The 26,145-nt window shown below is 43.5% G+C and overlaps 1 protein-coding gene and 1 long non-coding RNA gene across 3 annotated transcripts in view; one reads left to right on the plus strand and one right to left on the minus strand.

The window, feature by feature from the left end:
- The first annotated feature begins 6,014 nt into the window (after positions 1–6,014).
- The window catches only part of GOPC (golgi associated PDZ and coiled-coil motif containing), a 44,600-nt gene continuing 24,469 nt past the window's right edge, over positions 6,015–26,145 (plus strand). Inside the window, exon 1 of the mRNA XM_039532039.1 lies at positions 6,015–6,863. Coding sequence (XP_039387973.1) covers positions 6,567–6,863 — 297 coding nt within the window. The 5' untranslated portion in view covers positions 6,015–6,566. The remainder of the gene's footprint in view (positions 6,864–26,145) is intronic.
- LOC120401804 lies at positions 12,313–22,404 on the minus strand. 2 transcript variants are annotated; one of them, XR_005596748.1, is made up of 3 exons: positions 22,337–22,404; positions 19,399–19,503; positions 12,313–12,766 (listed from the first exon to the last, which is right to left on the minus strand). It is a non-coding gene; the product is annotated as an uncharacterized LOC120401804 (long non-coding RNA). The 2 variants fall into 2 exon arrangements; XR_005596747.1 differs by having other exon boundaries at positions 22,310–22,374.

The raw sequence follows: 26,145 nt of genomic DNA on the forward strand, positions 1-26,145 counted from the left end.
CCCTTGGCCCCAATCCAGGCAGGCTTCTCCTCTTCCTGGAAGTGGGCTGGGGCTAGGGCAGGCCAGCCTGCGGCCAGGACTTGGGGCATCTGGGGCTGACCAGCACTGGGGGGCCCCCCCAGGCACTGGGAACGTGCCACCCGGTGCTTCAGGGCTGGGAGCTCTGGGGCAGCCTGCCCGGTGCTTAGGTCACCCAGCATTGGGACTGCCCAGCACTCTGGGGCTGGGGCTGCAGTGCCCTGTGCTTGGGGGTGCTGGGGCTGGCCACCCTGTGCTTGAGGGGACTGGGGGCTGGGGTGGTGGGGCCAGCAGCCGCGGGGCCTTGGGGCTCCAGCAGAGGAGGAAAGGGGTGGCAGGGCTACGGGCAGAAGGGTGGGGTGGGGCTAGCCGCCCATGCCATGCAACCTTAATTCTGCCCTCTTTCAGCAGTGCCCCAATATATCATGTTAACACACACACCTTTACACTGCCAACCCCACAGTTGATGAAAGGTACAAGTTCTTCATCTCCTTTTGATAACCCATTCTCTCTCACCCACAGGATTCCAGCTAATACAAAGTACAAAAAGGAAAGAGAGAGAGAGACACAATGACTCTATAGTTCAGTTGTTAGGGCACCTACATGGCAGGTGGGAGACCCTGGGTCCAATCCCCCTGCTCCAATCACTCTTTCATGATTTATCCACAGTGGAACAGCTTCAACAGAGAGACTGAGGGTAATCCACATGAGACTATCTCAGAGCTCAGTGATTAAAGCCCTCTTCTGAGAGGTGAGAGACCCCTGCTCAAATCTTTTCTCTCTCTCTACCACAGGGAGGGGAATTAAACCTGAGTCTGCACATTCCAGGCAAGTGCTCTAACCACTGAGCTACAAGTTGTAAGGTGGCCCACCACCTCTGGCCAGATTTTGAATGGGACCCAATCCAGTTGGTGTGCTCAAAGGGCACCTATTGGATTGGACCCCACACACAAGGTAAGCAGCCGAACATCTATCTTCTGTTTCATGATTCCCTCTGGGGTGTAGGTGGGAGATAGGTGTCTAGAGGTCTAGAAGGAGGCAGCAGTGTGCATGCTCCGAGGCAGAACCGTAGGTGCCAGGGGAACATTTACCCTGAAAACTTGGGCACTGAGTTTAGGCACCTACATGGTTCAGTGGGAGTTTTGTGGATTGCAGTGGAGCCAAAACTGGCATTTATGAGCCTGAACCCAAGAAATAGATGCCTAAAGCCAGGGTTTAGGTACCTAAGTACCTTTGTAGATCCCACCCTATCTCAATTATTTTCAATTCAGCAAAGCACATACCTATGGTTTAATACCACAGTCTGATACTAATACAAACACATGTAACTAAGTGAAGGACTAATCTGTGAGAGTGCTTTGGGAGCTGGAGGAGCAAAAGGGAAACCTTGTTTGACCTGTGAAGTCTATTGACATGAGAAATAAATGTAGCACTGACAAGGGATGAAAAAAGTAAAAATTAATGACTGGTAAATTCTGATACCATTGCAGATAATGCAGTTGTAAGATAAAGCCAAGCCAAACCCCCAGCAAACAGGAAAAGATCATCCAAATTCAAGAACAAGTGATACTCTATGAAGGGACAGGTAGGCCGGTAGTTATAACAAGTTGTGTGAGTTTAAAGGCAATGTTTACTATAGGTATTTTACACAGTAAGTATGAGAAACCTCTTTGCCAGTTGTCAACATAAGCTGATATCTTTAAATGCAAGATGAAGGTATGTTAGCATGAAGTTCTAATGCCTAGGTAGGAGGCGTTATTTTGGCCTTTTTTCTTTAAACTGAGGCAGCAGAAATGAATGTAATTCCACATATTTTTCTCCACTCTGCCATTTACTGAAATCTATTTTAAATCAAGGCTAAGAAAGAAAATTGAAATCCTAATTCAAATGGATAGACTAATGTTGTCATGTAACTGACCAAAGTTAACATAACATTTTACTAGTTGGACACAATTAAATGTTTTGATTCTCCATCAGACTTTCCCCTGCAGAAATTGCAGCCAGCATTATATGCCTCATGCAGTTATTTGGATGGAGGTCAGACATGAACTCAGTTAGGCTCAGTTCCCACAAGGGCATACAGGAGCATTTCAAACCAGTTTGGCTTCAGTCAAATAGAGTTGTAGAACAGTTTGTAGCCACTCTAAATAGTGTTCACAGCAAAGAGTCCTGTGGCACCTTATAGACTAACAGACCAACTAATTCACTGCTGATCAAATCATACAAGACAGAGGGCCAATGAACAGCTGATGTCATTTGCATGCAGAGCATGCAAGAAAGGGAATAATGATTCTGTACAATTTGCTGAGAGTGGTGACTTTGGAGCATCTTAAGTGGATAGGGCTTGGTTGAACCAACTCATAAGCACATAAGAATGGCCTTACTGGACCAGACCAATGGTCCATCTAGCCCATATCCTGTCTTGTGACAGTGGCTGGTGCCAGATGCTTCAGAGGGAATGAATCTCATCTGGCAGTTAGAGGTTTAGGGACATCCAGAGCATGGGGTTGTGTTTCTGACCATCTTGGCTAATAACCATTCATGTACCTATCCTCATATCTAATTCTTTTTTTAACCCACTTATACTTTAGACCTTTACAGCATCCCCTAGCAACAAGCTCCACAGGTTGACTTGTGTGTCGTGTGAAGAAATATTGCTGTATGTGTGTTTTGCTGCCAATTAATTTCATTGGGTGACCTCTAGTTCTTGTGTTATATGAAGGGGCAAATAAAACTTCCTTATTCACATTCACCACACCATTAATAATGTTATAGACCTCTATCATATCCCATCCTTAGTCATCTCTTTTTTAAGCTGAACAATCTCCGTTTTTTTAATCTCTCCACATACGGAAATTGTTCCATACCCTTAATCATGTTTTTTGCTCTTCTTAGTGACTTTTCCAATTCTAGTATCTTTTTTGAGATGCGGCAACCAGAACTGTACACAGTACTCAAGTTGTGTGCGCACCATGAACGTATATAGCGGCATTATGATATTTTCTGTCATATTATCTATCCCTTTCCTAATGGTTCCTAACATTCTGTTAGCTTTTTTGACTGCCATTGCACATTGAGCAGATTGTGACATACTATACCCTGGGGGAGCGTCTTGTAACCATGTTCCTCATTTGTATATAATTGTGATATTGCATGTAAAGCGTGCCATGTGAGGTATCAGGGAAAAGGTTATGATTGGCTGAAGGTCACTGTTCTATCTAAATATGTATATCATTAATGCATATGAAGTTATGAGAATGTGTTGTATGGTTGCCATGAATTTGCCATGTGGATTTGGGAAGCACCCAGATACTAACTCTCCAGAGCTAATGACTAGGGAGGTAACCAACACCCAGGGGAGAGGGTGCACTGGGGGGGTGGGGGTGGTGCTGAATAGTAATCACCAGCCATTGTCCAGCAAGGGAACTACAATGCAATAATTCATCTCCATAAGGCCACACCAGGGGAACTGCTCAGCCTTGACTGGGGACTCAGCAATGCCCACCAGACATGCCTGGACTTGTGGTCTCCAAGCACACGGACTAAGTGTATAAAACAGAACACAGTGGCCACATGCTGGGCCTTTCTCCTGCTCCCACCTATGCTGCAAGCAACAAAGACACTCAGAAGACTGAAGACTTCAACAGAGGAGAATAAGATGGGTGAGAAACACCAATTCCCTACGTCCAGTGCAATCCCTGAACAATAACTAAAGAAAGAACTTAATCTCTGGGAGATAAGGTGGGTTCTGGTATTGAGAGAGACTAGCTTTTGCACTTACACAGAGCTCTCCTTCACCATCTGGGAGTCACATGGAACTATAAAACCAAGTGGCCCCAACACAGGGCAAACAGAAGATACACCACAGAGCTCAGATAAGAAAAACAACTCTTTGATCAGAATAATATTCCAAATACAGTTATCAAAAAAACCCACACTCCCTCTTCCCATATACACTCCCAGGCAGGCACGTTCAACGAAACCAAAAATGATCTCATTAGCCCTCTCCTTTGTCTTGTCTTTCCCTCAGTGAGGCATGAAGAGTCTCTCTTTCATGAGATTTCCAAATAGTTTGTAAACCCCAGTTACAGTGTGTGTGTGGAGATCTGGGCTGGGGGAGCACTAACTGCAGACAGGTAGCCTATGGTCTTTTCCTTCTCACACAGAAGACTAGCCATTTGTTCATCAAATGAATGAGCAGTATATAGGCTGAGTTTTTTCCTTCCTTCCTCCTAGGTGGAATTCCTAGGTTCACGGGGCTCAGTTTCATCTAAACGTAAAAAAATCTCTGTTTTCATGAGTAAGCCAACTTTGTGAGGCCTGTTTACCCTCTTTTACCCCTTCAGATTATTTCTTTTAGCTAGACAGCCCTTCTTCCAGGTTTGACATTTCTGGCAGTTTAGTGGAACTAGAATAGTCTTTGGCTTACCGTGGCAAGGTGCTGTTATGAATGCAATTTACAGTAGGAAAGCTTTTGGCTCAGAGTGGAATTTTCACTACACCATAAATCTGACTTGTTGGGGAATCTAATGATTATTTTCATCCTTGATTGTTGGGATTAACACAGAACTGTGGTCTTAATCAAAAAATTCTCTGTTGTCCAATTATTTACAAAAAGGACAACAATGGGAAGTTTCACTATTACACTAGCAAGGGGGGAAAAGGTATCGATTTTTGAATCCATGGAATAATTGCCCCCCTGCATTGGATTTACTTTAATTACAGTTCAGAGACTGACTATATCTTAAATCTGTTCTGAAAATAGTTGCAATACGTGCCTTTACTTCTGGCCACCAACAGATGGCAGCACTTGAATATCAAAGTCCTCATCTGGGACTGAATCTTCAGTCCTTCCACAAACAAAATTCTCCCTTTAGATCAGGGACCTGATCGTGGGTGGAGTCTGCACTCAGCAAAAAATCTCCCTATTGAAGTCAAGTTTTGCCTGAATGTGGATTGCAGAATTAGGTCTTTGAATTGGCTGGTTGTGGGCAATTGGTAATTACCAGACAGCAATAACATTATAATACCAAGCATTTGCTCTTCTTCAGCAGCATTTATCCAAGGAGTTCACTTTACAAACATTAATTCCTCCCATGAGGTAATTAATCAGAACATTTTACAGATGTGGAAACTGAGGCTCAGAAAAGGCGTAACTGGCAAGTATTGTATTCCACATGTGACATTTTATGTAGCTTACAAATATATGGTATGGCTCATTTAGTAAATTGCACATTTACAAGTAATTCCTATATGACCATAGCCTTGGCTTCATCTTAAAGTCAATGCACTCCCCCATCCATCCCCCCCCCAAAAAACACAACAAAAAACAGTGGTAGGGGCAAGACATGGAGCTGCACAAAATTTGTCAGCTGTGACTGATGGTTACATGCTGAAAGGCGGGGGCTGTGTGGGGAGGAAGCTGGGATTGTGTCTGGGAACTGTGGCAGAGCAGAGATGGCGGGAGCAGCTAAGGGAAGCTGGATTTGTGGGGGTTTCCGGGGACAGATGGATAGCTTTGGGAAGCTAGGGCCAGCTACTTTTCTGCCGGGCGTCGAGGGGAAAGGCTGGGGTCACGCTCTGGGGAAAACTGGAGGTGGCCAGGAAGGACGTTGTGGGGAAGACGGGGCCAGCTGGGGTTGTAAGGACTGGGAGGACGGGCTGACTGGATTCAAGTGTTTGAGGGGTTCACTCGCTGGCGGTGGGGCTGGAGGGGAGCTTAGGGCCCGTACTGCCCCCCCCCCCGGCTGCTTTCCCTGCGCGGGCCCAGTAGGGGGCACAATGAGACCGGCCACGCGGCTACCGGCCCCAGCAGATGCTCCAACAGCTGCTGGTGGCCACATCGCCGGGGGGGGGCGGCCGCGCGCCCGGCCGCTGACATCCCGAGAGCGCGAGGCTCCGAGAGACGCAGGCACGCGGCAGCCTGGCCACAGGCAGAGGCCGCTAATGCGCGGCAGCCGCGGGCGCCTCCCAGGCCGTTGTCTAAGCTCCAACCCCGACTCAGGGCCTGCAGGCTGCGGGGAAGCCCCCTAAGGCCGCTGCGCTGCGCTGCAGCGGGCGGGGTGTGGGCGGGCCGGCTCCCTCCCTCCCTGCAGCGACGGGCTGGAGAAGGGGCAGGGGCGACGAGCGCTGCCCGGAACTGCCGCGACCCCCGGCGCAGTCTTAGCAACGCGCATAGCAGGCAGCGCCTGCGCAGTGTGAGTGGTGCAGCGGGGCTGAGATCGCTGAGGCGGGGATCGGCCATGCTCCCTGAGCTGCGGTCTCAGTTGTGGCAGGCAGCACAAGTCAATCGACGATCTCAGCCCACCGACAGAGCGCCGCCTCGCAACCTGTTTCGGCATCCGAGCGCATGCGCTGTAGGGACGCGTCGCTCCTCTCTCAGCCACTGTCACCAGACCCGAGAGGAGGCTCCTGCCGCCGCGTCCTGCGGGCGTTGAGGGGGGCGGGCAGGCAGGCGCGCGCAGGTGTGTGTTGGGTGCCGCGCGGGCGTTGAGGAGAAGGGGGGCGCGCGCGCAGGGGGTGCCTCGCAGGCCGCGAGGGGTGTCAACATGTCCGGTATGGGGGCTGGTTCGTGCGGCTCGGGCTCCGGGGCCTGTGGCGGGGGGGTCGCCGCCGCCGCTGCCTCCTCTCCGGGCGGGGGGGTGTCGATGTTCCGCTGGCTGGAGGTGCTGGAGAAGGAGTTCGATAAGGCCTTCGTGGACGTGGACTTGCTGCTGGGGGAGATCGACCCCGACCAAGCGGACATCACCTACGAGGGGCGGCAGAAAATGACCAGCCTCAGCTCCTGCTTCGCCCAGCTCTGCCACAAGGCGCAGACCGTGTCCCAGATCAACCACAAGCTGGAGGTGAGGGGGAAAGGACTGGGCATGAAGGGGGTGGAGCTGGGTGGCCGGGGGTTGAGTCGTTAGGGGAGGTGGGAAGGAAAAGGGCTTGATCGGCTGAGGGGAACTTTTTCCCAGTGCCCTGATTGCTGCACTAGCCTCCCATTGGATAGACTGGGATTCAAGGTGTCCGTTCTGCTGTTCAAAGTCCTCCCTGCACTTGGCCCTAGCTAGCTGGGACACCTCTTGCTCTCCTCAGCTGTAGCTAGGCCTCCCATGGCAGCTATGGGTTGCTAGACTAATTAATCCATAGACTAGTACAAAAACACACGACTTCAGCGGAGCTTTCTTAGAATATTTTTTTCACAACTCAAAAAAACAAAAACCCACCTAACCAGGTGAACGCGTTTAAGACTCTATAACCAAAAAAGCACTGTTCCCTATAGAAGGAAGCCGGGGAGAATATGTTTTAAAAACTCGAGGCACTCGGATGTTATGGTGATGTGCACTGTGTAAGAACCTGGATGTGTAGTTAGATTGACCACTAACTCTAGCTCTCTCTTTCCTCTGTATGATTCAGAAATAACTTAAATTGCCTTTTATGTGATCACTCCCTTACGATTAAGCTACAGCGTGGCCTATTGCAGAAATAGTTAGTTGACTGTAGGAAGAAAGCACCTTGGCCTTGGTTTTAATCCTGTTTCTTCCTGGCAGCAAGATATGGGTGTGCAGAATATCCCTTGGGTAGTAGCAGTAGCCGAGATGGAAAATATTTCAAAGTAGAGTACAAATTAATTCAGTAGATCGCGTTCATTGGTAATGAGCGAAGTTGTCTTCTATCTCACAGGAGTGCTTTCCAGACTGATGTTTATGGTTTTATTTATGTGTGTGTTGCTGTACATTAGATATGACAAGTTCCTGCTTGAAAAATGTAATGTATATAGCCATAATATGGTGGTCTACTGAGGAGTTACAATAGACAAAATCAACATGGATCGCATGTGATGGAAGTACTATTCAGTTTTATTGTACCCTGTGAAACAGGTGCGTTTTATGAGCTATTTGAAGGGGAAGGAAGATGCATGGCAAATATTGATTTGGAAAGCTGATCCACATATAATTACTGGGAAAAACAATCATTAAATCTTGAATGAGGGAAGAGAAAAAGGGAACATTTAAGAGAGGTTTAAGAGAGGTGCTTCAGTGCAGCATGAGAGGTGGGACTGAGACAGGGTATAAGAAGTAATGAAGACTAAAGGTGATATTGGAGTTGTGGAGTGAGTAGAGGCAATGTTCTTGATAGTGGGGGCAAAATTTAAAGCAGCGGTTTTCAAACTTTTTGAGCTGAGCCTCCTCCCCCAGTTTAAGTTACAATTTTTGGTTGCACCCCCCCCCCCGAAACCAAACAAAAGAGGTGAGTCAAGGGGTGAAGGTAGTGCTCCCTCCCAAACACCCCAGCTGCCAGATGCTGCTGCTTATCTCTCCCCTTTCCTCCCCCCGAATGTTCCTCCACAGCCTTCAGTTTGAAAACCTCTGATTTAAAGGCTCTGGTGGTATACAGTGGGGTTCGTGGTAGGGCATATAAACCCTGACAGAAATCTGGGTGTGCACCGTGACCTTGCATCCCTACATACACACACCTCGTCTCTGGGAGTGAGTGCTTGAAAAGTGAGGATAAGCTTCTTTATGTTAGTGAAATAATTTTCTATTGACCAATTACTTTTAATACATCTTTGATATATACAGTTGGTTTTTTTGTCTTTATCTTTTAAAAATAGCCATTAAAATGATTTATCTTGTGCACTGTAGTTTTCATGATATCAGTTTTGGGAAACCTTAAGTTTTAGAGACCTCTAGTTGAAATGGAAACTGCTTATTCGAAGGAACTGATGATACAGTTACAAGCTATGATGAGAATAAATGTCTTTGTCTTTATTACAGACCTTTAATCAAAAGACCTGGTGCTCAACATGAAGGATACAGTTTCAAATTTTGAAACAACTCACCTGGGTCAATATTGGTACTTGGAACATGATCAATAGACTCACTGCAGTTTAAAATTCATGTTACTCTATTGTATGTAGTAATTAAAACGACAACCTAGTAGCTGGCTACAAGGATTTAAAAGCACCTGCATATTTTAGTTTGAAGCCATCATTGGGGTCATGAAACTGCAGCAAAACACTGTTTGGTGAGGGTACCAACATTAGAGGGACAAGGTGGGTGAGATCATATGTTTTTTATTGGACCAAAATTGGTCAGAGAGACAAGCTTCCAAGCTTGCTGGCAGAGCTGTTTTGAAAGCTCGAAAGCTTTTGTCTCTCACCAACAGAAATTGGTCCAGTAAAAGATATTATCTCACCCACTGTGTCTTTCTAATACCCTGGACCAACATGGCTACAGCAACACTGCCTATAACATTTACTCAGATCACTTGTTTCAACTGTCATCTTAATTTTTACATGAGCTGTTAGCAGTAACAGAACACAAATCATGAATTCTGTTTTTATCTGGATATGAGTAATATTTTGATATTGAAGTACTACTGATTTTCTGAAACTAAGGCCCCTCAATTTGGTAGATACTTGTATGTGAGTTGTCTTATTGAGTGTGATGAGACTGTTTATTCATATTTTTGCCTGTGCCCATCACCATAGTATCTGTATAATGGTATATATGTGCAAAAGTGTTTGCAGGACTGTGCACCAACTGTATGTATAGAAAGGGTTGCTCTGTTAAGGTGGAAGGTGCTAATAGTGGTGCCAAAGTGCTACTTCTCTTCCTCCTCTCCATACTTTCCAAAAGGGTTTTCAAAGCATTTCTAAATTTATTTATTTTTTTCAATTCTCTTGAAATGTCAGTATTTTAGCATTGCATCTTAAACACGTCAGTAGTCTACTTACATACTATTTTGAAGAGTATAAGCAAGTAAATAACTAATGCCTGTATCATGTTATTTTGTTTCATTTTTTTTTTTGTTTGTTTGAAAACAGGACTCCCCTTTAGAGCTGTAGTGGTCATGTTATTGCCTTGCAGACAGGCAAACAGAGAAGTGCTGTTGAGTTGAGTATAAGATCTTGGTTTGTTTTTTCTTGTTAGTGAAGTTGCCCTTGAGGGCCACAGTTTAGTGCCTTGGGGGCCATGAATTGGACACTACTGCTCTAAGGAGTTTGGTACTTAAAACATGTTTTTATATTGCCAGCACTTAGATATTACTACAGTGAACGGCAGCAATATAAAATTTTAAGATAGTCAGTAATTTAAGGGTAAAAAACATTCCAGGGATGCTGTAGTAAAATAGGTACACCTCTACCCCGATATAATGCCACCCGATATAACACAAATTCGGATATAACACGGTAAAGCAGTGCTCTGGGGCGGGGGTGAGCCTGTGCGCTACGGCGGATCAAATCAAGTTCGATATAACATGGTTTCACCTATAATGCGGTAAGATTTTTTGGCTCCCGAGGACAGCGTTATATCGAGGTAGAGGTGTATTACAAACCCAGGAAATTCAGGTTATGATTACATTTAAAAGAAATCCAAATGGAGATGCACCGTTAAGACAGACACACAGACAACCTTAACTCTGCCCTATAGTGACAATATGCAATAGGTATACAATTATGATTAATCCATAATAGTGTCTGTTGTCCAACATTAGTTTAATCTGATTTGTAAAGGCATATTAGATTTATTTTCATTGTTTTTCTTCATATTAGTAAAGGGTAGAGTTCAGGTTAAGCAGATTAAGTAAGCCTCCTCTGGCTACCATCTTTCCAGAAGTCATCTTGGCTTCACTTTTACTGGGAAAAATGGACAATGGTGGTGGTTTTGAAAGAAGGTATCTTGACTGTGAATGTGTGGGGCCTCAGGCCCATTGAGAACAATAGGAGATGGTAGCCATTTTGAAATAGTTCAAGAAATTCTCAGTAGTACATTATTTATCAGTTTCTTCTGAAGAAGAAATTGTTATGAAAAATAACAGGGGGAAATGACCATTAATCATTAAAAAAACAAAACCCAATCTTTTACTGTAGTCCATGCATGAAATTTCAGTGAATTTTAGCTAATAGGAAGTTTCAAGTGTTGTTCCACTGTTGAGATCATTCTGGGTGAAAAGTGGTCTGAGATAGGGTGTTACATTTATTAAAGGATCTTTGTTTAATTAGGCTAATGGATTTATTTATAAATTCTTAAAATTTATTCTGTATTCCGGGTATATGTTGCGATTTTGGAGGTTACACTCTATTCTTTATATGTAACAAAGTGTTTGAATACCTGTACTTCCAGTACAAAACTGAATTCATCCTTAACTATGAGACTGTGACTTGCACTTCCATAAACTGTCTTTAAAAGTCCATACCAAAACCTCTAAGGTGCCCTGACAATCAATTGTACTTAAAGTAACAGAGGCCCCAATTCAGCAAAAACATGTCTGTGCTTAACTTTAAACACATGAATAGCCTCTTCTGCTTTCTCGTAGGCTTAAGTACTTTGCTGAATCAGGCCCATTATGATAACTGCTCAGCACCTTAAATACTCATATACAAATAACTTGTTAACTCAGCCAGCCAGGAGTATTAAATAATCATATATAGGTAACAGTAAGGTTTCTGTCTTACCAAAAAAAACCCAGAACAAACAAGCAGGTGTTTGGTTTCTATACAAACACGGAGTCCAGATTAAGATTAAATTACAGGTTTGGGGTCGTACTCAGCTAACGGTAAATCAAGGAACCATGTCTGTAATATTTATCTTTGTATTTTCAGTGCAGCCTAATAAAGAGCTCTAAAAATGTTGCCAGCATACATTCTTTTGAAATGTGGTTCTGAGTTTTCTCATTATTTAAAGAGACCATTTTAGATAAATCAGCACGCAGTTTTACTCCTAGATCTCTGTGTATGTTGGCACTGAATGTGATCTAGTCTTTTGAAATGTCACCTGAATCAGATTTGGTCAAGTTAACTTTATATCCAGGGATGTGACCTTATTTTGTGATGTGGGAAGTGGAGGTGAAGATATGCCTGAATTCTTAAATATCATCAATATAAATCCAGGTTCATAAGGATCATCAGCAGTATGCATGTTTAATTTATAAGTTTCTCACCCATCTTCGTGGCTGGTAGGGATTGTCTACACTTAATCCATATTCTCGTGCTTCTGAAATCCTAGAATTTTGTCTAAGAAGTTTTGTTTACATGACTTGTGCTTCAGAAATCAGTGTGTGTAAAAGACAATAAAAGAAAAGTTGAACTTCCAAAGAGTAAATGCTAGGGTGCTACTGTTTTATTTTTAAATTTTATTCACTGAATTGTAACATTTCTATACACTAGTTAATAACACTCTTAAAATAATGGCGTCAATAATAAGGAGTATAACAGTTTTTAGAAGGTATGGGTATTCTTGGAATACAATTAAAAAGAATAAGCAACTTGAAAAAATACTCCTGTGATACAGGCATAATATTGAAATTTCCAACAAGAGTTACAGTTGATTAAAAAGGAATTCTGAACTGTATTTTTATAAATAAGTATAAATAATATGATACAGTCAAGTCCAGAGTAAAACTACAATTATGTACAAAACAATGGCAGCAATCAGTACATAAAACAAAATAAAAACACAACGATAATAGCTTGCAGCAGGAACAGGTATTTCCATTCTAACAGTAGAGATGGAAAATATTTATTATAAATATGAATTTTAAGTGATCTCACCTATATCTACCAAAACAACCCTTGTGAAGTTTATATTTATTGTTAGCTTGTTTGTTATTAGTGTTCTACAAGGGAAAAAGAGTGAAAACTTGCAAAAAGTCATGTGTCTAGAATGGTTTTCAGCACAACAGACAAAGCTGATGCTGTCTGTCCCTTTAGTCCTCCAACCAATGTTTCAGCATGTTTCATCAGGACTTTCGACTGGACCTGAGGAACAAGCAAATCAGTACTAGTCACATACCATTTTTCATTGTGTATGGAAATATATTTAAATTGGGCCAAAGTGAGTCAGAAGTTAAGGGTACTTTCACTGCCATCTGTTGTATTTGTATGAAGTACTTTTACTTAAATGTTATTAAAGCTAGGGGACAATTCAATTCAACTTTATCTTTGTTTTTGTTTGGATTTTAGCATTAATTTAGGTCCTTAATATTTAGCTGCAGTGGTCTAAAATATTAGTATTTAATACAGCTGTTTGTATAGGCGTAGCATATTCTTCTTGGGGTTACAAGAATGGTGGAGCTCCTGTGTTAAACTTTAACTGAATGTTTTAACAGTTTGAAATCACTGAAACACCATAGTAAAATAAAGTTTGTCCTATTCTTTTATGTGGTTATGATAATCAGGACACAAATGTTATTTATAAATGTCATAATATTGTGTAAATCGGGGCTTGAAAAAATCCACTCATTCACCTGTGCAAAATGATAAGCATTCTCTGGAAAGTTGGGGAGCCTAAGGTTTCTTTTAAAAACATTTTTTACTGGTTATTGTTTTAAAGGTGTAGTGTTTATCTTTCTGAGGCTACAGACAGCTTGTGCATGGCTCCTGCTGCATCTATCTCTGCTAGGAACAGAGTGCAATTAACAAGACTCTGGTCAGTTTTTTAGAGAAAATCATGTCATTTTGATACTGTACTTTCTGAGAAGGTAGCAAAGAGAGGTGGGTATTGAAGGTATTCACTGGGAAAGAAGACTCAAATAATTGAGTCTGAGAAAGGAATAGAGTAGCTTCCATTGTCGCTTTTTTGGTGGCAGACTTGGGAGAAGGGTAGAGTAGTGGAGACTGTGGATGAAGAATATAGAGACAAAAGAGTTCTCTCTTCCAGCAGGTAGAGGAAGGTGACACTTTGAAATGTATCAGGTAACTATTAGTCAGGGGCTGATCCAAAGATGAAGCCCTCAAGCAGACTAGGTACACTAAAAATCCCAGCATCTTTGGGGTATGCTTCTCCTGAACACATTGCCTCAGGGTGTTTTTTAGGAGAGCCTGACTACACTCATTTCTTGTATCTGCCTTTGCTAAGTAAGTGTAGGCCTCAGACTAGTAAAGTCCTGATATATGTTGAATTTATTTTGTACTTGTGTATGTCTCCAAGTTGAGCCCATACTAATAACCGTATTGTTTCTGAAGTATAGTAGTTCCTTTGAAGAAAAATAGGTTAACCAGCACTCCTCCCTTCAAAAAATCCCAACCATAACAAAATGTGTGACATAAACAAAAATGTAGGCTATACAATTTGTATTGCCTTGTGTTGTGCAAGCCCTGTATAAAACTGCAATAGAAGGCACAGAACAGTTCCACTAATGTAATATGCACTGGAATGGGGAAGGGAAGGATTCATGCCCTGGAGGAACTCCCCAGTTTACAACATTGCTGCTTGATCTGCATAATAGGGTCAGGATTTGGGCTTTATGCAATTCATATCTCTTTTCAGAGTTTAAGACTAGAAGATATCACCAGATCATCTATGCTGACCTCCTGTACATCACAGACCACTACACAGCACCCAGCCACCCCTACGCCATCCCCAGCAACCAAAATTAGATTGAAGTATTACAGACCTCAGGACAGAGCCTAAACTATTGTGTGCTACAGGCAGAGAACAGAAAGGACTGAGGTGCACCAGTGCCTGAGGCTCTTGTACTGGCAAGGAATTGATTTAGTGAGATAATTGTGTTTGAAACAGTATTACTGTAAAAGGAGTCCGTGTGGCACCTGTCTAGCTGGATTGAGGCTCCTTGTGATGCCTAGTTACCACCACAGGGTTGGCTCAGTCCAGGCTCCAGCTTCTTAGTCCCTGCAGTGAGTCCCACCCTTGTGGGCCTGCTTACTTTGTTTATGGGGGGGCAAAAGTTTAGACACAACAGAGAACAAGTCCCTCCCTGGGGTAAGCAAAAAGTTCAGTGGCATCACGTTACTTGAAGGGTACCTGGGTAACAGCTTTACTGGACTCATAGCAAGGTAGCCAAGTCAGTCTGTCCCTACCAGGCTTGCCTCGGGGATTCTCCTTTTCCGACTGCAGCTTCCTCCTTTTAAAGCCCTCCTCCCTGCCAACCTACCTTAGCACACAGAGCCTCCATAACCCTTTCATGGAACATTATAAAGAGATTTCCTATCTGTCGTATACATTATACATCCCATCACAACAAAGTTAAAAAATACTACAAACTATATGAACAGATTATAGATAGAAAGTAATAACAACAAAAGATAGAAATAGAATTAAAAAATATTTGAAAAAAGATTAAAATGATATTACAAAAAAATCAGCAATTAACATGTTGCTTGATTTCCTTTTTCACACTCAGGAAAGATTGGTTTATAGTCTATTTCTTTTTTTATAATTTTTTGTTTTTGGTTAATGTTTGAGAATCTAGAAATTGTTAAAATTAAAATTTTGTTAAATTCAAATTTAGTTTGCAGAGTTGTTTTTTTGGAAAAAAGTCTTAGTTTTTACAGTTGTTATAGTTGTGGTATAGATTAAAGCTTAAGCCAAGTTTGTAGAATAGACACATCTTTTTAGTAAGATACAAGTAATATTAGTTAGTTGCAGGCCAAAAGACAATGAGTAGTCTGTGAAGGGTGTTAGATGTTACTAAATATAACTTATAAGAGAAGTATATGACACACAGTAAGTTTATCTACTGTCCTGAGCACACAAAAACAGTTGTCTCCACCTCTCTTAACACATGTGTCCTGATCCTGCAAGTTTGTGTCCTTTTTTTTTTTGTCTGTATCTATGTGAAAGTTATTGATGTTGACATTTTATAATTTTTTTTATTTTTTTATTTTTTTTTTTTTTTTTTTTTTTTTTTTTTTTTTTTTTTTTTTTTTTTTTTTTTTTTTTTTTTTTTTTTTTATTTTTTTTTATTTTTTTTTTTTTTTTTTTTTTTTAATTTTATTTTTATTAATCAATAGTATGTCTTAACTAAAAATTCACTTTTAAATAATAATTAATTAAATCCCTTTGAATGATGACAGAACTTAGTGTAAAGCATAAAAGCTTAATTAATCATAAAAGTAAAGGTATTGTTGAGTTAAAGCCCTAAGTTGGTGAATTACCAGCATTTAGTGTAGCTTCAGGTTAAGGAGTGGTTCCTTCTTCCCCTCCTGTCCCTTTTTCCCTCCTTCCTTCCCCTAAGCCTTCTCCACATCCTCCCAACTCTCCTTCCTATTCTCCTCTGTCAACCTCTCATCCTCTCTCTTGTAGTCTCTGTCTTGTGTTCTCTCTGTCTCTGTCTCACTTGACACTCTCTCTGTCTATGTCTCTCCCTCAGCTCTACCTCTCTTTCTCCTCTCAGCTCCTCTCTGTGTTCTCCTCTCCTTCCTAGTTTCTTCCTCTCTGCTAAAACAGAGCTCCTAATCTTCCCCCTATCCTCCCTCCCATAACCTCACCCCCCCTATCTGCCTCTCACTCATATTTAACCCTCACCATCACATCACAATCTGCATAACTCCTATGCATAACATATTTTCTATCTCTAGGTCCTCATCTAATCTATTCTCAACATCTGCTAGACTTCTCCTATCATCATCTCTCTCCTATCCATTCATACTCCATTCCATCCTGTCTTGCTGTTATCTGCTCCCTTCTCTCTGCTCTTCTCATCTTAGTTAGTGCAGTCTCTGCCTGCTTGCTTGATTCATGTGAAGAATGGTGCTGCAAAGATGTTTTGCAAGCATCCATTCAGAATGTAGTGAGTAGTTACTTTTAGCTGATGAGCTTCCAGTTCAAGAACGGTTTTGAAGAACCGGTTAAAGGCTTAGCGGTTTCCAGAACCGCCTTCCCCGACTTCAGCTCCTCCCCAAGCCTCCTCCCCCTCAGCTCTCCTCCCCCTCCCCTCCCTCCCCTCCCCTCCTTCTCCTCCCCTCTCTCTCCCCCCTGCTCCACCCCAGAGGAGTTTGCGGAAGCAGGGGAAAGCAGAGCACAGCGGCAGGGCCTGGGGCAGGGCGGCGGGGGAGGCAGCCAGGCCCCCGGAGGCTCCAGCAGCGGCCCCCCCCCCAGGCCCCCCCCCCCCTGCTCTCCGGCCCCAGCAGCCCGGCCCCCGCCCCCGCCCAGCCCAGCTCAGCCCAGCCCGCTGCCCAGCCCAGCCCGGCCCCGCCTCAGCCTGCTCCAGCCTGGCCTGGGCGCTGCGGTGCGCGGCCTGGTCCCGCGGCCCGCGGCGGCCCGGGCGGCGGGCGCGGGCGGCGCTCCTGCTGGCGCTGGGCCTGGCGGGCCCCCGGCGGCCCCCGCTGGCTGGCGCCCGGCCGCTCCAGCCCCCCAGCCGGCCCGGCAGCCCCCCAGCCGGCCCAGCCCGCCGGGCCCGGCCCAGTGCGGCCCTGGGCTGGTGTGCGCCGCCGGTGCCCCGGCCCGGCCCAGTGCCTGGTGCGCCGCTGGTGCTGGTGCTGGTCGCTGCAGCTGCAGGGCAGCTGTAAAAGAGAGCAGGAGTCGGCGAAGGGGGCAGGCAGGGAGGGGGGGAGGGGCAGGGTGGGTGGATGGGGGAGGGGTGGGAGGGGCGGGAGGGGGGGGAGTGGGGGCGGGGGGGGGAGAGGGGGGGGGGGAGGGGGCAGGTCCTGGGGGGGTGGGGGGGGGCAGCAGCTGGGGAGGGGTGGGGGGGCTGAGGGGGAGGGGGGAGGGGGGGGGGAGGGGGGCAGGGGAGGGGGAGGGCTGGGGGGGGGGGGGGGGGCGGTGGGGGGTGGGGGGGAGGAGGGGGGGGGGGGGGGGGGGGGGGGGCGGGGGGGGGGCGGGGGGGGGGGGGGGGGGCGGGGGGCGCGGGGCGGGGGCGGGGAGGAGGAGGGGAGGGGGAGGGAGGAGGGGGGTGGTTCACTGCCAACCTCATCACCACTTGATCTTTTGCATCACTTCACTGGCTTCCTCTTCTCTGTCACATCAGGAATAAGCTGTTTATAAACAGTGTCAAGGCCCATCACAGTCAATCCCCACCCTATCTATTACCCTCATCCAATTATTGAGCTCCCCCACCTCACTTGTGTGTTCCATATGTCACTGTTTTTCCATTTCTAAATTGTTCTTGTGTTCTCCATGCCATTCATCACACTTGCCCACTTCCCTAAATATACCCTCCTCCCTATCCCTCCCTCCCCAAATCCCCTCCTAAACCTCCTTCAAAATGCCTACAACACAAAAAAAACTTGACATACTGGCTGCATTTTGACTGCATTTGCGTATGTTATATTTTTTTATTGTTTGTTTTGTTTTGTTTTCTTGTTTTTGTCCATCTCCATGTATTTAATATCTAATTTTAAGGCCAGGTGTCTATACTTAGGTCTAGGATTAGCTGACATTTTGTAGGTGAAGAATGAGCTTGCAGCTGAGCTAGCCAGCTAAGCCAACGTAAGAAATGTATGGTATTTCAGATGGAAGAATTCTTCCTTCCATCATCATCTCTATCATTCTTGGGAAAGATTAGATTCAGGCAAAAAAGGGAAAAGGCCTCCTAGTGAGTGAGTGAGTGTCTACTGCAGCTGCTGCTTACGCAGCTGCTGCTGCTGCTGCAGCATTGCAGTGTTTAGTTAGTTTTGGTTTTGGCACATAGGACGGGGCTTAACGCGGTGTGGGCTGGTGTGAGAGATGGAGAGAGAGAAAGAAACCTCCGCTCTAAAACCCCAACTCCCCCCAACCAACAGCAGCCAGTACACACACACTTTACTACACTGGCACTTTTTTACAGTGTTGAACTTTTGGCACTTTTTTTTTTTTTTCCAAGTGAAAGAAAGCAGTGCTATAAAGTATAGTATAGAGTAAGACTTTAGACTTTGTTCTCTTCTGTCTCTGTTATTAGATGCTGTACAAAATACAATGCGGATTTGTCCATAACTATGGCTTCTACATGCTGTGTAGTAATAAAGTAGTAATAAATTTTCATTTTTTTTTTTTTTTTACTACTTAAACTAGGAAAAAAAATAAGTGGTGGACTGTGTGCTCTAAATTGATCTCTGAGAGAGGTCTGATGATGAGGTTGACACAGGATAAATAATAAAAAAAAAAAAAAGAACTGCAGAGTTGACTGAATAATGCTAGCATTTTTATAAAGCCCCACCTCCTTTCCTGGTAAAATGCTTATGGAACTATGCAACAATTTGAAATATAATCATCACAGAAATTAAAATAATTAATTAGAACATTGGCAGTTTGACTATTTTTCCACTTCAGAAAATGTATTTATACTAAGATGATTTGTTGATGTTATCTTATAAATGTTTGAAAATAGTAACTAAAGAAACCCATTTAATAAAAAATAGAACAATTTCTGTCTGAATTGTGTTGTCTAGAGAAGCAGGCTTTGAATTTTTTCAACAATGTTTTTGAATCCTTTGCGAAATAGCTTAGAATGTATTTAAACACTAGACTTTTAATTCCGAGATGATTTTGTTCCCTGTGCACAATAGGCAAAATTGTCATTTTTAAAACTTTAAGACTATTTTCAATGGGATAAATTTTCATTTATATCTTGTAGCTGTAAATGCCTTTTTAAGAAGTGCTGCTTAATTTCTGGCAAACAGTAAAAGTATGCCCCCCGCCCCCAAAACAAAACAAAAAAAACCCGTAGACTTACCAGAAACTAACTAAATTTTTTCTTCTTCTGGGTCATTGCCTTATTGCAGAGTCACTTAGACCATTCCATTGTTGATGATTCTGATGATGTGGACTTGCAGTTTAACTAAAATAAGATACTGGCATTTCAGAGTTAAAAAGTAGATTGATGTAGGTCAAAATCATGACAGTGATTAAAGCAGTAACTCATTCTGAAACAGAATGTTGCTCACGGGTGCTTTAGAAAGCTGTAACCTTGCAGAGGTGTAAGTTTTTTGGAATAGCAGTTAAAGTGCTTTTAGGGGTGACCATCAAACTGAAACACATACAATGTTTATAGTTCAGAAATTTCCATTGTCTACTAATGGCAGATGTTCTTTCCTGAGCCCTGAAACATCATTAAATCTCTGTCAACACTAATAACAGTATACTTAGCCCTTTCTACCCATGGATACTCAAAATACTTGTTGTATCATTTCCATTTTGAAGTTGGGGAAACTGAGGCACAGAGAGGTTAAAGGCCTCATGCATTACCCACTGAAGTAAATGAGACATTTGGATTTATTTCAGTGAAGTTAGGGCCTTAGCCAAAGCATCTTATCCAAATTTATACAATGAGTCAATAGCAGAGCTGAGAATAGACCCGAAAAGTGGGGTTTTGTTTTTGTTTTTTGGGGGTTTTTTTCCCCAAAAGAGTTCAGCATTTGGCCTAACTTGCTCCCATTGAAGGCAGTGGTAAAACTACCATTGACTTTACTGGGAACCAAGTTAGTCCAATACTGAGGGTTTGGCTACACTTGCAGGTGTGCAGCGCTGGGAGTTAAAGCTGTCTTCGTACAGCTGTGTAGGGAAAGCGCTGGAGTGTGGCCACACTGACAGCTACCACTGCTGCAGTGTGGGCACATTTGCAGTGTTGTTGGGAGCGGTGCATTATGGGAAGCTATCCCAGCGTTCAAGTGGCTGCAACGTGCTTTTCAAAAGAAGGGGGTGGGGTGGAGTGTGACAGGGAGTGTGGGGGAGGGGGAGAGAGTGGATTTTTGGAGCTGACACTGTGTCAGCTCCCTGCCTTGCAAATTCCGACCACTTCCCCCACACTCTTAAATGCAAATAGCCTTCAGACCAGATAAGCAGCTGCTCCGATGGACTCCCTTCCCCTCCCCGCCCCGCCGTGCTGTTTTTCTCCTCAAGCAAACACTAGCTGTGGACATTCATCCCCCTGCCTGCCTCATTCACAGCAAACAGTAGCTGTGTTTGTTTTTTAGAAAAGCAGCTCCAGGAGCCCCGAGTTCACAACAAAACAAAGAGAGGCATCATAACAAAACAAAGAGAGTTCTTTAGTTAAAAGCATTATGGGAAAATTCCGAAGGTCAGTTACAGCGTAGTAAGATTAATCACTGTTTACACTGGCATTCCAGCGCTGCAGCACCAGCGCTGCAGTCGTTATTCCCCAGGCAGACGTGGAGTACAGCCAGCGCTGTAGCCAGGGAGATACAGTGCTGTATGTGCCTTGCAAGTGTGGACGGTGAGTGAGTTGCAGCGCTGTAAAGCCACCACCAGCGCTGCAACTCTCCAGTGTAGCCAAGCCCTGACTGTCCAGTGCCCAATCCAATAACCTCACTGTCTTCCTTCTGTGCTTTCTGTAATGGTGCTAAACATGGGTTTTGTCCTGTTTCAATTGGTGTCAGACTTTTTATTGCTCCAGTTCAACATGAACCACTGCTGATAAGTGTTGGAAGAAGTGAGTCAATTTCTTAGCATAAATAGTATTCAGAGTGGCGCCTCCCATCACTTGCATGGCATGTAGGCCCTTAATAATGTTGTTGCCATTTTAATTTTTACTGACTGCCTCTAGTATTGATGGATTGCAGCACTACACGTATTTGTTTCTCAGTTGGATCAGCAATATGAGATCTCTAAATATTTCTTCCAGTTGGTTTAGTTCATTGTAATATGAATATATTTGGTTTTTTAACTAACAATTGTTGCTGGGACCTATGCTGCCTGACTACCTTGATAATAGCTTGCTATGATACTCATCTTATGTTGCATTTAATAAGGTTAAAATAGTGGAAAGTTTTAGTATCCTTTAAAAATGTTTGATTTTTCTGTCCAGTAGGTTGCCTAAAAATATGTAACATGTTTGTCAAGGGTGAAAATGATAGCAAGCGAAAATTTGCTTAGCCATACTTGTTTGCTTTAAGAGGTGTGCTCTCCATATTCCTGAGCTCCTATTGCTATGAAAGAGAAACCAATACCAGGCAAAATATTGCTAGTAAATCGTCTTGTAATTTTTTAAGGCTGTGATATGCCCGTTTTGTGCCACAGCGTACTTAATTGGTTTCCTTTATACATTCCTCAGTTTAGTTGAGAGTACACAAGTTTACTTCATAGAGAGGAAACCACAACAGTTCCTACTGTGACAAGCTAAAAGAAGTTTAACAAACAGAAGATAGGTTTATTCCTGTAAATACTGCAGTTAGAAAATATGCAGCAGGAAATTTGTTAATATGTCAAAATACAGGTACTTAATGCCTATCATTAACTGCATTGTGCACCAAGGAAGTTAATGAGATTTCTTTATGCACAAAAATACACTATACACCTCTACCCCGATATAACGCGACCCGATATAACATGAATTCGGGTATAACACGGTAAAGCAGCGCTCCGGGGGGGCAGGGCTGTGTGCTCTGGCCGATCAAAGCAAGTTCGATATAACGCGGTTTCACCTATAACGCTGTAAGATTTTTTGGCTCCCGAGGACAGCGTTATATTGTGGTAGAGGTGTACTTGCAGTACAGTTGCAATTTAAGGAAAATAAAGATTTGGCAGTGGAATTCCCAATCATTTAGAGCTCTTCCCTGCATCCTTATATGGCTGAATCAGCAGATTACATAAATGATTTGATATGATTAATAAATATATAAAGTAACCCCTTCATTGTGACTCCAGGACCAAACCTGCTGTTTTATCATTATAGTTGTTCAAATGGCTTCTCCCAAACTGTTTTGATCTTAAAACTAAACATTCTGTTTGTCATCCAGTACATGTTGTGTTTTTGTTGCTGCTACTCCTGATTGGTTCCTCTGAAAATTCCATGACAGTCATAGGTGCCTTTCATAACATGATATGACACTTTTCCTTTGACATGTAATTTGTAATATATATATTTAAAAAAAACTGTATTAAAAGATTGTTAAGGTTGTGCATGTAAGCTTAACTCAGCCCCTTTTTGTATATGCATTCTGATACAGCCTTTAATTGCAAGATTGTTGCAATTTCAGAGTAACTGCACTTGTATTCCCCCTCTGTGGTCCACCAAGGGCACCCACTTAAAAGTTTCTGGCTCCCCTGCTGTCACCTCTCTTGGGCGGAGACCCATGTCTCCTTCTCCCTCTTGACCAGGGTTTTTCTAGGCTTCACAGTTCCCTGCTTATACTGTGTTATTCCCAGCAAGCCAGGTGGCCTAAACAGCCAGTGTCTGCACTGGGGCTATAAACAGTGTTATTGCCCACCATAGTTTACTCTCAACTCTTTCTAAGCAAGCACATTTATTCTTAAAGTAAAAGCATTACAGCGAAAACATATTTAAAAAAAAAAAGAACCTACACAAATGATGATTAGCTTATCAGAGATCACCCCCAGCTCCAACAAGGGGTCTGGTAGGCATTCAGTCCTTCAGATCCCACACAGGTTACAAGTCCATAACAAGAACAGCCATGAATAAGTCAGTTTCTCCTTTATACAGCTTCAGCCTTTGATATTCAGATGCCAGGAACAGGTTCCCTCCTCAGGAGTAGCTTCAAAAGGTTGGGTCTGAGGTAGGAATTTGAAATCACCTCCCTAGGTATTGAATAGGAAACCCACTTAACTTTGTCCCAGAAGTTCCTTCTTGTTGGGCACATTGTTTAAAATACTCCTTTGAAGCTCATAACTCTTCCCAAGGTTTGTATTGACCCTGTCTCCACCTCACACACCCCCACTCCGAACCTCCCGGGAAGTTACCTCCACTCCTGCAATAATACATAAACTTTGCATTCAATGCAATAGACTTCTATAAAGTTTCTCAAAGATGTTGTGGGAAATTGAACTATTTATCACAATGATTAAATACTATTTTCCCCCAGAACCTCATTGGGATGAACAGTGCTTACTAAATCAATAGCTATTTAATATTTTTTATTCTTCTCATTCAGTGTGTGATCATGCTTTATTTACTGCCCACCCTTATTTACTGCCCTTTATCCAAACTCTGCCCTGAATACAGAATTATTAATTTCCTCATGGGCTTCTCTGTAGTAGTCTCGTAATATCGTAGGAGTTGGCAATGCTATGAATAAAGGGCACTAGCTACTAAGACTAATATATAATGCCGGGATCAGCAACCTTTGGCATGCGGCCCCTTAGTGAAATCTGCCGGACGGTTTGTTTATCTGCAGCGTCCACAGGTTCAGCCGATCGCAGCTCCCACTTGCCACGGTTCGCCGTCCCAGGCCAATGGGGGCTGCGGGAAGCAGCGCTGGCCAAGGGATGTGCTGGCCATTTATTTATTTGTTTTTATACTTTTAAAAAATAGTTTGTGTGTTTGGCATATGTGAATGAGTTTGTATATGCATTCTGATTCAGCCTTTAATTGCAAGATTGTTGCAATTTCAGAGTAACTGCACTTGTATTCCCCCTCTGTGGTCCACCAAGGGCACCCACTTAAAAGTTTCTGGCTCCCCTGCTGTCACCTCTCTTGGGCGGAGACCCATGTCTCCTTCTCCCTCTTGACCAGGGTTTTTCTAGGCTTCACAGTTCCCTGCTTATACTGTGTTATTCCCAGCAAGCCAGGTGGCCTAAACAGCCAGTGTCTGCACTGGGGCTATAAACAGTGTTATTGCCCACCATAGTTTACTCTCAACTCTTTCTAAGCAAGCACATTTATTCTTAAAGTAAAAGCATTACAGCGAAAACATATTAAAAAAAAAAAAAAGAACCTACACAAATGATAATTAGCTTATCAGAGATCACCCCCAGCTCCAACAAGGGGTCTGGTAGGCATTCAGTCCTTCAGATCCCACACAGGTCTTTCTATGGTTACAAGTTCATAACAAGAACAGCCATGAATAAGTCAGTTTCTCCTTTATACAGCTTCAGCCTTTGATATTCAGATGCCAGGAACAGGTTCCCTCCTCAGGAGTAGCTTCAAAAGGTTGGGTCTGGAGGTAGGAATTTGAAATCACCTCCCTAGGTATTGAATAGGAAACCCACTTAACTTTGTCCCAGAAGTTCCTTCTTGTTGGGCACATTGTTTAAAATACTCCTTTGAAGCTCATAACTCTTCCCAAGGTTTGTATTGACCCTGTCTCCACCTCACACACCCCCACTCCGAACCTCCCGGGAAGTTACCTCCACTCCTGCAATAATACATAAACTTTGCATTCAATGCAATAGACTTCTATAAAGTTTCTCAAAGATGTTGTGGGAAATTGAACTATTTATCACAATGATTAAATACTATTTTCCCCCAGAACCTCATTGGGATGAACAGTGCTTACTAAATCAATAGCTATTTAATATTTGTTATTCTTCTCATTCAGTGTGTGGTCATGCTTTATTTACTGCCCACCCTTATTTACTGCCCTTTATCCAAACTCTGCCCTGAATACAGAATTATTAATTTCCTCATGGGCTTCTCTGTAGTAGTCTCGTAATATCGTAGGAGTTGGCAATGCTATGAATAAAGGGCACTAGCTACTAAGACTAATATATAATGCCGGGATCAGCATCCTTTGGCATGCGGCCCCTTAGTGAAATCTGCCGGACGGTTTGTTTATCTGCAGCGTCCACAGGTTCAGCCGATCGCAGCTCCCACTTGCCACGGTTCGCCGTTCCAGGCCAATGGGGGCTGCGGGAAGCGGTGCTGGCCAAGGGATGTGCTGGCCATTTATTTATTTGTTTTTATACTTTTAAAAAATAGTTTGTGTGTTTGGCATATGTGAATGAGTTTGATCTCAGTATGGTTCCCAAAGGACTTAGGTCCACATCATGGAACCTATTGCCAATCAGCCACAATTCTTACTGATTGGCAGTCTGAACAGAGAAGACAAGGATTTAATAGATTGATTGTATGAACTAACCTCCTGCTGTTATAATTGTATTTTATAGCTCAAGTGCAACATTTGTGGCTGGACATTGGTAGAGCAATATATGAAAATTTCACTACCTATGATTTACCTATTTTTGAATAAATAGGACTTCAGTCTTAGAATTAAAATGCAAAAGAATATTTTAAAAATAATTTTTATTACATTAGTAGTTAGGATACATTAAAAAGGTGTATGGTGTAGGCCAGGGGTCGGCAACCTCTGGCACGCGGCTCGCCAGGTTAAGCACCCTGGCGGGTCGGGACAGTTTGTTTACCTGCTGCATCAGCAGGTTCGGCCGATCGCGGCTCCCACTGGCTGTGTTTCACCATCCCAGGCCAATCGGGGCGGCGGGAAGCCGCGGCCAGTACATCCCTTGCCTACACCTCTTCCCACCGCCCTGTTGTAGGCAAATGTCATGGAGGTAAAGCCCAGCCCTGCTTCTCTAGGTCTATGGCAAAATTGTGAGGGAAGCTATATTGTGCTCTTTGATGTTAAGACCTTAAAAAAGAAATAATCTGCTCACTGATGCTGTTTTTTAAACATCTTGTTCAACTATTATTTTTTCTGTTTGAGAGTAGAGTATCCACCACAGAGACATCAATAATGCCTATTTATTGGACAGGGTGTTACGGTTTTGC

This window comes from Mauremys reevesii, linkage group 3, assembly GCF_016161935.1.
Source record: "Mauremys reevesii isolate NIE-2019 linkage group 3, ASM1616193v1, whole genome shotgun sequence".
NCBI lineage: Eukaryota > Metazoa > Chordata > Testudines > Geoemydidae > Mauremys > Mauremys reevesii.